At 55.5% G+C, this 16,458-nt stretch overlaps 6 protein-coding genes across 6 annotated transcripts; 3 read left to right on the top strand and 3 right to left on the bottom strand.

Annotated features, from left to right (window-relative positions):
* Positions 1-578: 578 nt before the first annotated feature.
* ColSpa_07726 (histone-lysine N-methyltransferase SET9) lies at positions 579-3,064 on the bottom strand (the record flags this gene model as incomplete). Its single annotated transcript, XM_049273938.1, has 2 exons — positions 579-2,885; positions 2,957-3,064. The coding sequence occupies 2 exons, from the start codon at positions 3,062-3,064 to the stop codon at positions 579-581; spliced, it is 2,415 nt and encodes an 804-aa protein (XP_049129895.1).
* A 1,382-nt stretch (positions 3,065-4,446) lies between these two features.
* On the top strand, positions 4,447-4,894 carry ColSpa_07727 (54S ribosomal protein L38, mitochondrial; the record flags this gene model as incomplete). Its single annotated transcript, XM_049273939.1, has 2 exons — positions 4,447-4,528; positions 4,599-4,894. 2 exons carry the CDS (start codon positions 4,447-4,449, stop codon positions 4,892-4,894), a joined length of 378 nt encoding a protein of 125 aa, XP_049129896.1.
* A 399-nt stretch (positions 4,895-5,293) lies between these two features.
* ColSpa_07728 (DNA-directed RNA polymerase II subunit RPB9) lies at positions 5,294-6,241 on the bottom strand (the record flags this gene model as incomplete). The annotated part of the gene is made up of 3 exons (XM_049273940.1): positions 5,294-5,338; positions 5,401-5,490; positions 5,951-6,241. The coding sequence occupies 3 exons, from the start codon at positions 6,239-6,241 to the stop codon at positions 5,294-5,296; spliced, it is 426 nt and encodes a 141-aa protein (XP_049129897.1).
* A 1,978-nt stretch (positions 6,242-8,219) lies between these two features.
* ColSpa_07729 (peptidyl-prolyl cis-trans isomerase ssp-1) lies at positions 8,220-9,044 on the top strand (the record flags this gene model as incomplete). Its single annotated transcript, XM_049273941.1, has 4 exons — positions 8,220-8,226; positions 8,291-8,355; positions 8,415-8,681; positions 8,751-9,044. 4 exons carry the CDS (start codon positions 8,220-8,222, stop codon positions 9,042-9,044), a joined length of 633 nt encoding a protein of 210 aa, XP_049129898.1.
* A 354-nt stretch (positions 9,045-9,398) lies between these two features.
* On the bottom strand, positions 9,399-11,415 carry ColSpa_07730 (uncharacterized protein; the record flags this gene model as incomplete). Its single annotated transcript, XM_049273942.1, has 3 exons — positions 9,399-10,798; positions 10,848-10,959; positions 11,014-11,415. 3 exons carry the CDS (start codon positions 11,413-11,415, stop codon positions 9,399-9,401), a joined length of 1,914 nt encoding a protein of 637 aa, XP_049129899.1.
* A 2,342-nt stretch (positions 11,416-13,757) lies between these two features.
* On the top strand, positions 13,758-15,582 carry ColSpa_07731 (uncharacterized protein; the record flags this gene model as incomplete). The annotated part of the gene is made up of 5 exons (XM_049273943.1): positions 13,758-13,924; positions 14,001-14,280; positions 14,332-14,543; positions 14,608-14,872; positions 14,929-15,582. 5 exons carry the CDS (start codon positions 13,758-13,760, stop codon positions 15,580-15,582), a joined length of 1,578 nt encoding a protein of 525 aa, XP_049129900.1.
* Between the last annotated feature and the right edge of the window lie 876 nt (positions 15,583-16,458).

Here is a 16,458-nt window from a genome sequence, read left to right on the forward strand (position 1 = left end):
TCACCGTCTTGAACAAGTAAGTTTGCTCTCATCAATTTTCTCTCAGTCCCCCCGCTTGGCTTCATTGAGTCCCCCCATCCTCGGTGTGCATGCGTATGTTTGTGTGCACCCAGAGGAAGGGGAAATAAATAAAACACACCTCCTTATCTAAAGTAGTCTACCCAGCCAAGACAAACGGCTGGAATGTTGTCTCCCAACACCACGCCAAATCGAAAGAGAACTCCCCCTATCCTCTGTGCTACCCTGCAGACGGACGGTCGGACAATATGCAAAGGTGAGGAGCTATGGCATCTATGTACCGCCCATGCAATTATGCATGCATACCAAAAAACACCAACGAGAAGGGGGGTAAAAAAAAAAAAAGCCAGAGTGTGGTACTATCGCAATGAAACATGAGACAGACGCCTTTCCACCCCAAGGTTTCCCACGTTCCAATTATAAATCATCCTCGTTCGTTTCCCCTGAAGGAACCCCCCCGAAAAAGCCACGGTGGGAGCTCACCCGAAGCTGTGGAAACGTTCTCTTCTCCAGGCTTCGGTGCCGGGCCACTCCCGGTTGGCTACTTCGCGCGCCTCTTCTCACGGGCATGCCACTTTGAGGCTGGCCTTTCGCATCCGACCGCTCCGTCTCAACCCGGCCGTGTCTTCCCCTTCCCCGGAATCTTCGTCTGCGGCTCTGAGGCGCTTGTTTCCTCCCCTGTCATCCTCGCGTGCCTCGGACAGCCCTGCTGTAGGTCTCTTTCGACCCCGGATACGCGCCTCTTCGTCCCGTCCCAAGAATCGATGGATGATGCGGTGATCGAGGATGCGCTCCTCCTTGTCGCGGGGTCCAGCCCTCTCCGTCTTGGGCCAGATGTAGCCGTAAAGCTTCGAGTGTCGCTCACATCGCGGACACGAGCTCTTGGTGTAATAAGCGTTCTGCTGCACAAAGGCCGTCTCGCAATTCATGCAGCGAACCCACGCGGTCTGCGGCTCCGAGAGTAGCAGCGGCGTTAGAGTGTAATCGCCGGGCGTTCGGGTCTTTGCGGGTGGCGTGGTCTCTTTGATGAAGGTGCGCCGTTGATACTTGCGCTTCTTGAGAGCTGCTACTACTTCTGGTGGTGGCTGGCTAGCAGCCTCCACCTCCACCGTCGTCTCATCGACCTTTGCACAGACTTGGATATTGTCAGTGATCGGCGCAGGATTCTCCGTCGACACCCGTGCCTCAACCTTCAACGCCTGCACACCGTCGGAGCTGCGGTTGCTCAGGACGTCCTGCTCAATTGACGTCACGGCCTCAACCTCTGACGTTTGCACCAGGCGCTCCCGGCGGGAGCTCTCGAGCGGCTCTTTTGTTGGGGGGATCCTGTCGGCCTGCATCGACTTCAAACCGCTTCTGCCAGAGCCTGTCGTTGCGTCTGTGTCTGGTATCGCCACCGGTTTTGTGTCCATGTTGTTGCACACAGCAGCTGCAATGCTCATACGATCTTGTCTTTTTGTCGCGGTGGTAATGCTCGTCGAGTACGCCATGGTGGTCCATCCAGAGGCACTTCTCCCCTTGCCTTTTGAGGGGGGAGACGGGGGATTGCACAGAGAGGAAATGGGTATCGACCTGGAGGCCATGACGGATGCTGCTCGAATCGAAGCGGATGTGTCAAACGACCTCGCAATCGTCCTGCCTCTCTGGCCTTGACGCTGCGAGGAGAATGGCGCCGCATTGGCCAGCACTTGCCCCGTGGATTCTTCACATTCCTCCTCCTTGACGAGCTCCGACTTCTTGTGTGACTGGCTCGGTTCCGGCGTGTCCTTCTCCGGCTCAGTGATGTCCGTCACCGAGCCATCTTCGTTTCCGCCGCTTGTCAACGACATGCTGCGCACAGACTCGGAGGTCGAGCTGTCCCTTGAGCCGACAAGTGCTCCTGGAGCGACCATGACTGCTTGTGTTGCTGACACCTTTCGTCTCTTGGAAGGTGTGATGGGCGGTGTGACGAGCGAGTCGAAAGACCGCTTCTTATCCGGCGATAAAGCATCCGACATGGGCGAGTCGACTGCCAGTGAATCGCGGCTAGACTTTCCACCTCGCAAGCGAGACTTGGACACTCGGGGTCGGATGTCCGGTGTAACGGAGGGTGTCCGGGATGAAGGTCCCGTACTATCGTCCCTCCTCCGCCGGCGCAATGAGTATCCGTCCATGACAGGCTCTTCGATGCTCTTTTTCACCACGACCTCCCCTTCAGCAGGCGCCCAACCATTTGTGCATCGGTCTTCGCAAGTCTTGCAGAGACATTCACAATTGTCCTCCCCAAAGTAGTTTTCGGCGTATGTGACGGTAATCTCCTCCCCGACATCAATGTTCCTCGTCGCAATGATCTCAATCGTGGCCGAGGAAGTCGTCATGAGCTTCGCGTTGGCCCCGCAATCATGGTTCGCAAATCGAGCCGGGCCCATGAACAAGCTGGCGCACTTGTTTCTCGCAGAAATGATGATGCTGAAGTCCTTCTTACGGGCCGTCATTTCCCGCTCCTCTTCGGGGGAGATATTGACCTGGGTTCCGGCCAGGTACTTGACTGTCTCGTTCCTCCGGATGAAGCGTCGGGCAGTAATGGCGGCCTCGTGCGACACAATCGTGTAGCGGTTTGTCGAATTGACCTCAAAGGGGCAGTCGGGGAGGTAGACCTGGGTGTAGCGGCGCATGTGGCGTTTGAAGTCCTCCTTCGCCTTATCCGTCTTGAGGGCGGTGAAAAACTTGCGGAAGCCATCGGTGGCTAGCAGCTTCCGCTCCGCGGATTCGAGGTCCCTCTTGACAACAATCTCGTTCTGGATGATTTGGGTAATGTCCTCTTCGCGTACGCCTCGGGAGGGATGATACGAGTTTCGGTTCTTGGGGATTGTAGTCCAGTAAAAAACCTGCAAAGTGTCAGCTTCATCAGCCTCCGAGTGCCGAAGACATCGCTGCCCGGCCGGACCGAACGCCGTACATGATCAACCAACGCATCCGTCAGGAAATCGTCATAAGAGGCAAGCTGCGCCAACGTCAGCGTCTGCTTCTGCTTCTGCTTCTTCGCCGCAGTGCCGGAAGGCGGCATCTTGAGATGGTTCCCGTCGTAGCCGTCGCTGTCAGCCTAAGCGCAATGTTGAAGGAGCGGATTTGCGGGCAAATGCGGAAAAGGCTAAAAGAGAGTCGGGAGGGTCCAGCGTCGGCGCACAGAGCAAGGAGTGGACGAAGGAACCTAGGTCGATAGTTGGACTGCCTTCGATAGCCCACGCAAAGCGCAAAAAGCAGACGTGGAGAGAGTGAGTGACAGTTGGTTCAGGATGTGTCGCAAGTGGCCGCTGAGGGTCGGGAGCAATTGCGGGTGAAACTGGGGAAAAGGCTGTTATACCAAGAAAGGCGCTGTGGTTGGACGAGTAGAGAGGGTCAGCTCGAGCTGGGTGTCGTCATTTCTTCCGGTTCAAAGGGGGCATAAACAAGCAACGAGGAGAGGCTGGTCTCGGTACGCAGGCGGTGGGGATTCAATGCACAGGGCCGTGGATCATATGAGTGAGGCTAGTCGTCCGCCTGATCGTGGGCGCTGGGATGCAGGACCAAGGAATGAATATTGGGGAGCAAAATAGCTTCACCCACCGCAAGGGAGACCGGGCAAACAAAGGCGACGCAGGGACGGACCAGGAGGTTGAGAGAGAGAGAGAGAGGTAAGGTGAGGTAAGGAGTGAAATGAGAACGGGAAGTGGATGAGGTTGGGTTGCACCTGAAAGAGAAAATGGAAGTCGCCGTCTGTCCCAGTTTAATTCGCTCCTGCCCAGCCAAGCGTGAGAGTAGCTTTCACACTTATGACCAATAGGCCGTGTGTATACGTATGTGTGTGTGTGTGTGTGTGTGTGTGTATGTGTCTTCCTCTCAGGCTCAATTCAGTTCCAGCAAATCGCTATCGAACAGAGTCCAACAGAGGAAAGAAGTAGACACAGAGCAAAAGGGAGGAAGACAGCGAAAGAGGGAAACATTGGATTGCACCTTGTCTGGGGGGCTTGAGCCAATGACGAGTTGCAAATCTCAGTGGCTAGGCAATTATTATTGGAGTGGCTTCCCCAGCTGAGACGTCAAAATAGTCGCACAGACCAGGTCGGACGAGTTACGTCAGCCAATCAGATGCATGTCGCCAGATGCAGCTAGCCCGTTCCCGTTGTTCAGTCTGGCCTCAGCAGCCCAGCAACCAGAGCAGACCAGACCCGTCCACAAGCTGGCCCCCCCCTCTGAGTGTCGGATTTACGTTCTCCCGTTCTCCCGGCGGCTGTGGAATTTCAACTTTGCAGTTCCACCTTTTCGAGATAGCTTCAGCGACAGTGACCAGCTAGGGGAGATCTGGTAATTCACAGCCCTACCTCTTGCCGCCAAGATGATTCAATTAAAGGTACCTTGATCGTCCCATTGAACCAGATGCTTGCCTATCTGCTAACACCATGCTAGACGATGCTGCAATGCATCGACAACTCGGGCGCCGCAATGGTCGAGTGCGCCATGGTTGTCGGCCAGAAGAAACTCGCCCGGATCGGTACGACTCCCTCCTGTCTACGCTCCCTCGCGCACGATCGAAACCGAATCCTAACATGAGATAAAAATAGGTGACAGAATTGTCGTCGTCGTCCAGAAGCACCGCGGTGCTGGTGAGGGTGGCATGGCCGGTTCCTCGGCCGCGAACAAGGTCAAGCGTGGTGACATGCGCCACGCCGTTGTCGTCCGTACCAAGCAGAAGACCCTCCGACCCGACGGCAGCGTCATCCGATTCGATGACAACGCCTGCGTTCTGATCAACAAGGCCGGCGACCCCGTCGGATCGCGCATCAACGGCGTCGTCGGTGCCGAGCTGAGGAGGAAGAAGTGGAGCAAGATCCTGTCCATGGCGCCCATGCACGCATAAGAAGGCTGTCGTTGGGCCGGGGCGATGCGAAGGACGTGGAAGGGAGATGTGTAGGATGTTTGTGTACATGTACAGGAAAATCGTCAAAAGAGTGGGAATGTACTATATGATAGCATGAGCCGGCGTTTATCAGGGTTGGCAGTCGATACCAATCTCCATCAAACACAAGACCATTCACAAAGTAAAAAAGTCACTGCAGGGCTGAAGAGGATAGCGGTGTGATCAAGACTGAGCGTGTCCATTTGTAAGACAACATTGAGTGTTGTAAAGCTAAAGACAAGACCGTGGCCCCTTGGCCTTTTCCCCCCATTTCAAAGCTCAAACGCCATAATACTCCTTACAATGCAGAATCTCCTTCCTCTAACACAATCTTTGGGTATCGTCAAAGGGTCGCGTCTTTTACTGGAAGATGTGACCGCAATCGCAGCAAACATAGAACAGTTTCTGCAGTCGCGCGGGTTAGCCAGTTGTGCCTCGTAAAGGGGATTGAGCGCAGGTTGACATACCATACCCGTCTCGGCACTTCGCTGCTGAGACTGGAAGAAGACAGCCTCGCCGCCCTTGCAGGCGGGGCATTCCTTGTTTGATCGTGGAAGCTAGATCCGAGCAAGATGCAGCGTCAGCCAGCTGATCACAAAGGAGGTCTCGAATCCAAAGTGGAAGCAAAAATCCATTGCAACAGCCAACCCAGCACCGCCAGGCGTGGGGGGTATCCAGAAGCAAGTTGAGTGGTATCGTATCGTGAACGTCAAATCACTGGTTGACCGCAAGCTGGAAGGTCGGCCATGAAACGTTGCGGTTCGCCGAGCCTGGCTCTTGGTTGAGCGCGATGCCCGCGAGGCCCATGTTGATGTCGTCGGAGGTGACCGACTCCTTTTCTTCGTCGTACTCGTCGAGGGCTTCGTCTTCGGCCATGTCCATCAGGTCGTCCCACGTGATTTCCGTCTTCTTGCTCTGGGACTCGCCGGGCTGGACAACAACGGCCGAGACGTTGAAATCATCGGACGGGTTGCCGCAACCGCTGCACAGGATGGCGTGGCCGCAACCAATGCATACAACAGGGGCAAGAATAGACTGGGAATCACCTACAGTAGGATCCGAGCCCACATCCTGGGTCACACCGGCCGTCTCGCCGGCGGCGTTGTTCATGACGTTGCGGAAGACGCAAGTCGACTGGGCCTCCTCGGTAAATTGGCAGGTTCTGCAGGTGAACTGGAGGCGGTGCGTCTCTTCGTCCTCCTTGGGGTAGAGCATATTGGAGCATTCGGAGCAGAAGCGGAAGGTGATCTGCTCGAGCTTCTTGTTCGCCGCCTCGTCCTGAGAAGTGGTGGACATGGGGGTAGCCATCGTGCCAGTCGATCGCGAAGCAATTCGTGTATCGGAGGAAGAGATTTTAGGCAGGATGGTGTGATGAGTGTTTTCGTAGGTGACGTCGCGTGCAGCTATCGGCCAAAATCGAAAATCTGTGCGCGTCGATGACAGGTGGTGTGATGTTGAGGGGTTGAGGCAGAAGTTGGAAAAAGCGAAGTGCAGCGCAAATAATGGAAGGTGGAAAGGCGGTAGCGCACGGCTTCCTTTTGCAGTGAGTGAATCTGTGGTGGGAGGCAACGAAAAGGTGGGTCTCTCGGTCAGCCACTGTCCTGCCTTTTGGTTACCGTTTCACCGAGGTGGTCTACCGGTGAGTCACTGGCTGATTAAGGTATTGCGTTTTGAAGGCGGTCTAGGGAGCAGAAAGGCATTTGCGCCTCTAGAAGCGAGTTGTCTAAGGGATTATAATGCAAGTTTCGGTTTCGATGCTGCCTATTTCTAGCCTTAGACTTGGTTGGTCATCCAGTTTTGGCTTCGGTGGCGACTTTCAGGAGAATTCAATTCAAAACTCTTTGGATATATTTACGCAGCCCTGTTCGGTTGCTGTAGCTGGATGCGACGTTCTGTTTGACTCAAATTTACACAACTCGGTACGCGGTTGAATTCGCTGGTCACTTCGCCATAGTAATCACACTCAAAGAACCCTTAATCCCAGATTAGAAACAGTGGTCGACACGTCATGTGAAGTTTTGCCAAGGTCATTTGGTGGTTGGTAGTGCCTGGGTTTGACAGGTGTGTTCGAACCGGCGACAAGCCTTCGACTTGGCTGCTGTGCCATTGCATCCTATGTATGGGGTAGAAGATGCAAGTACTGTTCTTTGATGTAATGATGCGAGGTGGCGAGTTGCAAATTAAATGTCCAGTGCCGCGGATTTAGCTCCCAATGTAATCCGGTACCTAGACTTGTCTGAATGAAGCATCTGCTCTCAGCTTCTTCCGCAGTCGCACTGACTAACTGCCTCGGCGAAGGCCAACCGACCCAGTCCCCTACCTTACATAGTAGTCCGAGATGTTGGGGTTGACCCAGAGAAGAGGCATGAACCAATCGTGTTCGGTTCCCTCAAAGTCGGGGAAAACCTGAAAGATAACGGGCGTGATCAGACGGATCGACAGGGCCGGGATGGGAATCCCTGAGAAGAATGACAAGTGACAACTGCAACTCAGCTTGAAAACAGGGCCCACGATCTTGGGCAGCGGAACATCGTCGTGGAGGTGAGATGAAACAATCGTGTGAGTTGACAAAGCGAGCATGGGGTACCACTGTCCACGTGATCCTGCAGAGAGTAAAGCGGGTACTTGGCCAATGGTGTTTCTAGTGCCTTCCTCCCCCGCCTTACAGGGGCAAAAAGGACACCAACAACTGGCAGGGAAACAACACAGGAGGTAGGGGGGGCAAGCGCTGAGGGGTGTTCTGTGTCCTTGGTGCTTCCCTGTCACTGCCAGAGGTCACCAGATCCCCCCGTAACCCACCCCTCACTCTCCACTAACGCTCGTTGGTGCTGTACTGCTGAAGCTCGCCCCCCCGCCGTCCTGCTAGTCTTTTATTTTTTCGCAGAGTAAGAGTGAAGCAACACACCGTAACCCCGGCAGCCGCACGTCATCCTTCAGCTCCAGTTCTGTCCCCCAAATCTCTCGTCCAATCCATTGCATTTAACCCAAAGGAACCTCTTTGCTCTTCTTCTCGTACAGCAGCCTGCATTGGCAACCCCAGCCCAGTTCCCGTCCTGTCCAACCTAGCTTAGCCCAGCTCCGACTGTGTGCTCGTATCTTAACCTCGACAACCACCCTGTCGCATCTTGCAACTTGACTTCTTCATCTTTTATTGTTGTGCTCCAGACCGAGTCAACAGTCCAGTACACGGTGACGCCGTCGTTTTTCCTTGCCGAATCCACCCCAGAAGCCTTGCTTCCACAACCATAATAGAGCTTCTCCGTTGTATACATCGTCACGCGCAACAATGGTAAGTAAGCAGCGACGCGCATCCCCGCAACAAGCCTCCCCCCGTCTACCCTCTCTCCCCTCATCCAGAGCCGGCCTCAGCCGCGGCCATCGCTTGCCGACCCTCTTCTCCGGGTAACTCTGCTGAGTCCTGGGTTGGCCCACCAAGACAACACCATTCCAGTTGGTCAGCTAACATAACAATGTCCTCCAGGCTGATACCGGTCTCCCATCGGGCTGGGAAGTGCGACACTCCAACTCCAAGAACCTCCCCTACTACTTCAATGCCGCCGAAAAGGTCTCGCGCTGGGAGCCGCCCGCAGGAACCGACACCGAGAAGCTGAAGCACTACATGGCCAGCCACCACAGCGCCGGCGCCGGCGCAAGGCCCCAGGCCGTCCCTGTCCCAGAGGGCAAGATCCGCGCCGCTCACCTGCTGGTTAAGCACAAGGGCAGCCGCCGCCCCTCGAGCTGGAGAGAGGTACGTTGTTTAATGTCCCCCTGTCTCCCAGTGTTTCGCAGTCCAGAGCTAACATACACGTTCCTGCAGGCCGATATCACGCGCAGCAAGGAGGAGGCCCTCGAAATCCTCAAGGCCCATGAGGAAAAGATCAAGTCTGGCCAGACCTCTCTTGGCGAGTTGGCCCTGACCGAATCCGACTGCAGCAGTGCCCGTAAGAGGGGCGACCTGGGCTACTTCGGCAAGGGTGATATGCAAAAGGAGTTTGAGGATGCCGCCTTTGGCTTGAACCCTGGCGAGATCAGCACCATCGTCGAGACGGCGAGCGGACTACACTTGATTGAGAGGTGGGCTCCCTCTTCCCCCAAATACTACGATTCCTGACACATAACTGACAAACAGTTACAGACTGGAGTAGACCGGTTAGAATAGAGACGAGGAGCATCACGCGTATGCGTAAGCAAGGGAGGGGTTTTGAAAAGTTGAACCGCGCCTATTGACATGGTTGCTTTGGGCCGAGCTCCAGTGACTTACTTGTCGCGCGCTTTGTCACCATGCTGCAGCAAGCATGACTGTATACCAAAAAATACCACGCGCATCTGACGATTTCATGAGTTGCATGGGAGGAAAAATGCCTCCTGTTGTCTATCTGCCGGTGAATCAATTCTATGCTGCCTGTTTAAAGCCGCCGTCCAGTATGCCCCTAATCATCAACATCATATGTACCAGAAATGCCAATCACCGATGCGCCAAGGCCACCAAGGTGCTGGTAAACGGCTCAACTGCAGTGAAAACCACAGTCATGACCCCGAATACCGTCATCGAAAGCGCTGCATACGGTGCAGCCCGGCTCTTCCTCCCGTAAACATACGACACGCCCATGGCTGCGCCGTTGATCCCAATCGCAGCTCCTGCCGCGATCGTCAGTGCACCATCCGTTTTCGCCTCACCGTCTTCAGTCTCGTTCTCGTCCAGCGCTTCGACTCTTAACTTCCTAAGCAGGAAAGGGTACATCAGCTGGCCCAGTATACCATTGCTCACCACCAGCGCCGCGTTCACGACCTGGTTCCCCTCGAGAGCCTCCATGGCAGGCCGCGCGAGAGCGAGCGTGGTGCTCCGCGCCGCGAAGGCCAGTGCTTCGGGGCCACCGAGGCCGACTGCGCTGCCGAGCAAAATGGAGACGAAGACGTTGAGCGCTGCCATGCCGATTGAGATGAGGACCACAGCCGCCCCAGCGCGAGACCAAATCTGCCGGCGACATTCATACAGCTTGAAACCCCAAACGACGATGCCGCATTCCAAAATCGAGAGCGCCGCGTCGCCCGCGCCGAACCAATCCCTCTGGCCTTTTCGGAGGTCCCAGCCCGTGGCCCGGTGTGTCCAGAGGTCGGAGAGGGAAGTGCCGCTGCTGAACACGGTCAGGGTGTGTTCGATCAGCACATCTTGTGCAGCTGTTTTGGCACGGGTGTAAGCGGTCATGATGAGCGTCGTCAAGAGGACTGGGTTAAGGACCGTTGTGGCTGTGGTTTTCATGCTGGGGAAGTCGACGAGGAGGTGGTTTCGGCCGAAGGTTCGTTGGAGTCTTGTGCTGCTGATCCAGACGAACCAGAGCATACAGCCGTCGAGGACTCGGTCGTCGCCCGTGATGTGGGAGACTGGGATGCCAATGACAATGAAGAGGGAGATCGCGAGGGCCATAGGGTAGCACTCTCTGACCCAGCTGGCCAACGCGCTCCGTTCATTCTGAGAGTCGTCCGTGTGTGGTGAGCTTGAAAGCGATGTGCAGGCTTGCTGTTCGCCTCTGGCATATCGAGGCGTGATAGGCATCGGGCAGTCGCTGTCAGTGAAATAAGCTGAGACACTTCTCGACTCTGGACCCAGTCCTGTTTCCTTGTCAGTGTGATATCCGGTCGTCACGGTCCCATTCAGGGTTGTCGTCTCTGACGCCCTGCGGCTGAGGGTATGCGGTGGCATCTCGATTCGCGGCAGAGAGGCGGCGGTGACTTTGGGCAGCCACGGCTGTTCAGGCTCAGTGGTTTTGAGGTGGCGGATGGAACAAGGAGGAAGTCTGAGAAGCCCAGCCAGGATTCCCCAGGAGAGGACAAAGACGAGGCCCCAGAAGATAACGTTGGTATTCACTTTCTTGTTAGTTTTGGCGAGTCCCAAGATGGAGCCGATGTGACTTACAGAAGTTTCCAATCACTTTTCCGATGCCCTGGCCGCCAAGGAGCTGCTCTTTGCTGATAGTCACGATCGGGACAGGGAAACTGACGCCAAGGTTGCTGTTAATGAAGTCGACCTGTGCACGTTAGCATTCCGAAGTAGGGTTAAGAAGACAAGAAATTCGACAAACCTTGGACTTGACGTTGTGGTAGTAAAAACTATCCGACCCGGGATGAAGTTGTGAGATGGACACCATCAACGCAAACACCAGGACCATCCCCATGATGGAGGAGAGGAACTGAAGCCCGACTGATCTCAGAGCCAAGGTGAGTCCCCATATGACAAGCTCACTAGCAAGATAAATGACCGCGACCCAGAAGATGCGACCCATCCGCTCAACGAACGGACGCCCGCAAGTCATCCATGCGCGGGATCTGCTGCTAGTGCTGCTGTTCCTCTCGTCGTTGCCTCTCTGGAACATTCGCAGTGGCATGCGAGTTGATACCTTGGGGGCATTGTATGTGAAATGTCTTAGACAGCGACGGAACTGTAAAGGCAGGAGCTTGAAGCGAGCAGAGACGTTTGTAATCATGGTCTGGAATTGAGAGGGGAGGGACACAAGAGTGTTGATGTGTGTGTGAGGTGTGACAGAAGTCTCCCAAAGTGATGTAACGGCGAGTCTGCCGTGAACCAATCAAGCAGAAAAGGGAAAACAAGATGGAATGGGACATATGAAAGCACAAAGAGGCTCCTATTTTCCCGGGCCAGCGTCGCACACGTCCAGTATATATCCACGGGAAGGAGGAAAGGATACGAGAGATGGACTAGACGGTACAGTCCCTTTGACACGTCACGGGTAGGCTAGATGCCGAATCCCATGGTCGGAGAACGCTGAATGGGCGAGATGGGATGAGAAGGGACGGTAAAGGTGAAGCTGTATGTACATGGGATCCACTGGGTGAGATGGTGTGCGGGATGGCATCACAAACGCTCTACTGGCCAAGAGGGATGGGGTTCAGTTGCTCTCTTTGGCTTCCGTCGGAATGAGTGGCGAAGCCAGGAGAGTCGAACCGACGCGAATGCGAACAAGCAAAGATATACCGCGGTCATGCCATTCGACTGGAGGCGAGCCGATCCTCGAGTGCCGGAACATCCTTTGCGTACCGCAGGAAGATCTCATCTGTCGGTGATAGCAAGGGCAGACTTATCCAATGTCGAGGCGAAGGCGAGCTTCGTCTCTGTTTGGTTTGGTTATTTGGGAGACCATAGAACACTAGCCCGATGCATCTCTTATCATCGACGAGCGAAGATGTCCCAACAGCCCCCATCCGGACCGTGCCGTACGGTCTTGGACTCTTGGCGATCTGTGTTAGGCATCCCGATAGACGACCTGCTGCAGGGACTTCACAACGGGCCCCCAAACGCAAAGGATCTAAGCATCTAGGAATGGGCCTCTGCATCTGTCAATAGTGACATGTTGGAGATGAGTTCAAGGCCAGGTCCAAACGTGCCTGGCGTGTTGTCTTTAGCTCAAGATGCTCTCTGCACCCAGCCTGAGTGAGCACGGCGGATTGACGACAGAGCGGCACCTGCTGCAGACAAGATCCGAAACAGCCTGAGGAGGTGAATGATGTTGTTAATTTTTTTTCCCTCCCTTTTTTCCTTTTTTTCTTTCTTTTTTTTGGCTATTATCCGACATGTGATGTAGGTTTGGCCCGTGATAGCACAGTGGTCTCTTGCAGAAATCTCTAGCTGCTTGATGCTGTGCAGGAAGGTAGCGGTTGGCCGTTGGTCTTTGTTGGGGTCCTCTGGATCTGGAAGGGCGCGTGTGCAAAGCGAAGACGGGATGAAAGGCCACTTCTGTAGGCCGCTGGTCAACGGCTGTGTATGTGTTCTATTTCCTTCAGGATGATGAGGACTGGACATTGGGGTTGTGTAAGTCTTCCGGACGTAACCAAATACAACATGGGATACTTATGCATCGAGGTACGTACCGCGCATGACATTGGATAGGGCCGCTGCAGACCAGACGGGATAACGGACGGAGGCGCACAGAGCTCCGTGCACGCTGGAAGCCGTCGAAGCGGAACGTGTGGTTGGTCAGCTTGGCTTGGTAATGGGGTATCATTCCTAAAATGGCTTAGTCAATCATCCCGTTGGTGGTGGGTTTCTGTTGTTGCCGACCGACGTTTCCAGTTCTGTTTGCACCATCACCTCCTCTTTGCTCGGAGAGCCCAATCGACTTCGCACTCGCTTAATTGACAGGTTGACATACTGTCGGTTTGCATCTCATTTTTCAGCGAGTTCTTGCGTTTGAACTTTGGGGAAGAAAGAAAGAAAAGAAAGGAAAAGGCAGCGGCTCGTCCCGCAACTCTCCTTCCCAAAAGAGCGAAAGCAGCCCGAGCCGAGACGCGAGTACACTACGCGACTTCAAGCTGAACATCGCCAGCCCCCGTTGCACCGCGGCAGCGGTGTGTGCTTCCCCTGGACTGCAGTGAATCGGCTGCACCCAACGAAGGTCGGAACCTGGAAAGATTCTGTGTTTCTTGACTCTTCGCTGGCTTTTGGGCCGTGGGCTCGCGGATCACGTCACAAGCTCATCCGTTTTCCGTCATTGGACGGCAACATCCCGTGTGCTTTGCTACATCCGTATCCTTGAAGGAACGAGACACCAGCCATCCGTCTTCGCTGCCACTTTCTTCTAGTCTTTACTCCGGGTCAAGGCTGAAGCTGTAGCCATCACAAGTCAGACACCCAAGGTACGGGCCGTCCTTCGTTGCTTCGGAACTTTGCCCACGTGCGGCATCTAGAGTCTAAACCTGTTCATTTCGAACACGAGGCCTTACGCAAGGAGAAAAGAACAAGCCGTCTCCGGCTTTCCCTGTATGACCACGCCTTTTGTGAAGCTCTTGCTGCCCGTCCGCACCCGCCGATATGGATGTCTCAAGCTTGGAGAACATCATACGAGGTTATGGTATTGCCATCGACAGACACACCCTGCAGGCAGCCCTCGACGATCCGGAGCATGGCACTGCGTTCACTGAATGGGCCCGCTTCCATCTAGGTCCTGATAATCTCCTATCCAGAGACGAGTTGGCCCTGTAAGTTCACTCACAGCCCCCCCCCCCCCCCCCGTCGCATACGTTGGGAAGCATGTCTTACAGGAAGCGCTTCCAGGTATTCGAGCCTCGACAAATCCGGCCAGATAGACAGGCTGGTGGCATCTCAAGACCTGGCCGTCGTTCAGGCTCTCAGCGAGCGCGAGATCCAGACAGCCATTGACGAACTGAACCGGTCCACTGCCGCCATCGTGAAGCAGACTGAGACTTTGAAGCAACAGCAGGATGCGCTGGCGAAGCTGGTCAAGAGCAACGCCAAAGTGGAGGAGGCCCGCTCCGACCTCGTCTTCCAGCGTAATCAGAAGCATGATTCTGAGCGTAAAAAGCTGATGACCTCAGTGTGTATCACTGCCTTCACTTACAGACCGTGTCACTGACCATAACTTCAGGTCGAAGAGCTGTCTCAAGGCCTCGAATACAAAGCGTCGGACCTCGAACAGCAGTCCAAGGTCTCTGGCAACGGTCTCCAACAGACGTTGGACAGCCTACTGCACTCCGACGACAAGCTCCTGCTCAGTTTGCGCAAGCTCGGCCTCGAGCTCGAGACGGAGGACCCGGAAGACCGCGAAAACGTCGAAAAGCTTCGGGAGATCTGCATGAGGTACACATCCCCCGTCACGCCTCTACCAACCTTCTCCCGAGATGTCCCACTGACCTTGTCACAGACTAATCAAGTACACCGTTGAAACGGTGCGCACAAAGCTCGACCGCCTCTACCTCGAAGCGCTCAGCTCCGCCCACCACAACGGCGTGACATCGCACCCCTCGGACGATGTCAAGTCCTCGCAGGAGGAGCTCGAGTCTCTCTACGCCGAGATCCTCCCCGTGGCCCAGATGTCGGTCGAGCAGCAGTACCTCGAACCGGCCCTCAAGTCGCTGTCCAGCAAGAACGGGCAGTCGTTGCACCGCTCGGCTGCAGCCGTCGTCTATGTACGTCCTTCCGCGTAGTCTTCTTTCTAAGATGAACCCGCATCTAACTGAACCAGATCGACAAGTGCCTGGACTACCTCGTCGACCATATCGAGCGCCTCTCTGCCCGCATCGAGGCCTTTCAATCCCACCAGACCGCGACCGCAAGCCTTCTCACCACAGCTCGTGCCGAGCTCGCCGCCCCAGTTTCGACTCCTAAAAAGAAGACGCCTACCCAGGACCTTGTCTCCCCCGTCCGCCGCCGCGACGCCGGCCCAGGATCTCCATCCCGCGACCGCGACCGCAACCACCGTCGGCGCTCCTCGGGGTTCGACGAACCTCCCCTCGAAGCCCTACTCCGATCCCTCGCCATCGCCTTCCCCGAAGACGCCGCAGACGGCCCCCGTCAAACGGCTGTGCTCTCCGCGATCCTCGCCGAGAGGCAGGCCAAGGCCCGCGACGTGGCGCGCAACACGCAGGAGACGCTCGAAGGCGCCGCCGCGTCGCAGCTGGCGGACGCCAAGCTTGCCGTGCAGTTGCTGCGGGACAGCTTGCTGGCCGAGAGCCCCTTTGGGGACGTGCGGCTCGTGGACGAGGGAATCGAGGCTTCGATCGCCGTGTTGGGGCAGGAGGTTGAGAAGGTCAAGCAGCGGATCGAGAGGGTTGACGCTGGCAAGGCAAGGCAGAGGAGCGAGAGGAAGAGGGAGATTCTGGAGCGATGGGGCGGGTGATGGGCCTGCTGCCGGAGCGGAACCGCTACCAAAACGTCACATCGAGTTAGCAGCCATCACAAAAAGCTTCGCGTACTGGGGTCGCCAATGTTAGTACCTGAACATGTGTCGATCCTTCTATCCCCGTCATCGCATCCACTTCCGTGGACCTATCCTGCCGATACGCAATAGAGCCGCAGCCGAGTCATGACGAAGAAGCCTATTCATAGCGCTGTCGTCTCAAAGCACCCCGGCCCCATCTACGCCTGTCTGTACAATGTCAATCAGCCCCATGCCAAGGCTGGACGTGCCAAGCGTCGAGCCATGGTCCTGTACGATAAGAGTCTGGACATGATTATTAGTTGTGTAAAGTCCGGAAGAGAGTTTGAAACGTCAGCAAGAGGCATTGCTACATTGCGGGGGGTGGGGAACTGCCTCGCCAGCAGCGGCAATTGGAAGCGCTGCTCGTCTTGGCAAGTCGCGGTTCATCAATTTCGCTTTAGACTAGATTTGTAAATAACTACGGGCGGCAATGGGCCTGGCAACAGTGTCCAAGGAGTAATTCGCACTTCAAACAGAGCTTCAACACCACGAAATACCATTTGTAGCAGGAAGATTTGTAACACCAGCGCTATCTTCCGTAGCATCAGGATCATATGTCTCCGTCGAGATGGACAGGGTACCGCGAGACACAGGCCACACAGTCACGGCATGGAACGCGGGTTAGAGAGTGATGTAATAGTATTGGTATCGAGTCAAAGTTTATACCAAGCCATGCAGACTAGGTTCAACAAGGCGTAGGAACGAACACACGTCCGTCCACGCGAAAGCTGGCGGGCCAGAGTACCCGGCAGGCGAGAAAGGGAAGCTCATCCTCCACCTGGGTATATCTCAATC

This window comes from Colletotrichum spaethianum (assembly GCF_022836535.1).
Source record: "Colletotrichum spaethianum MAFF 239500 DNA, contig20, whole genome shotgun sequence".
Taxonomy (NCBI): Eukaryota; Fungi; Ascomycota; class Sordariomycetes; order Glomerellales; family Glomerellaceae; genus Colletotrichum; species Colletotrichum spaethianum.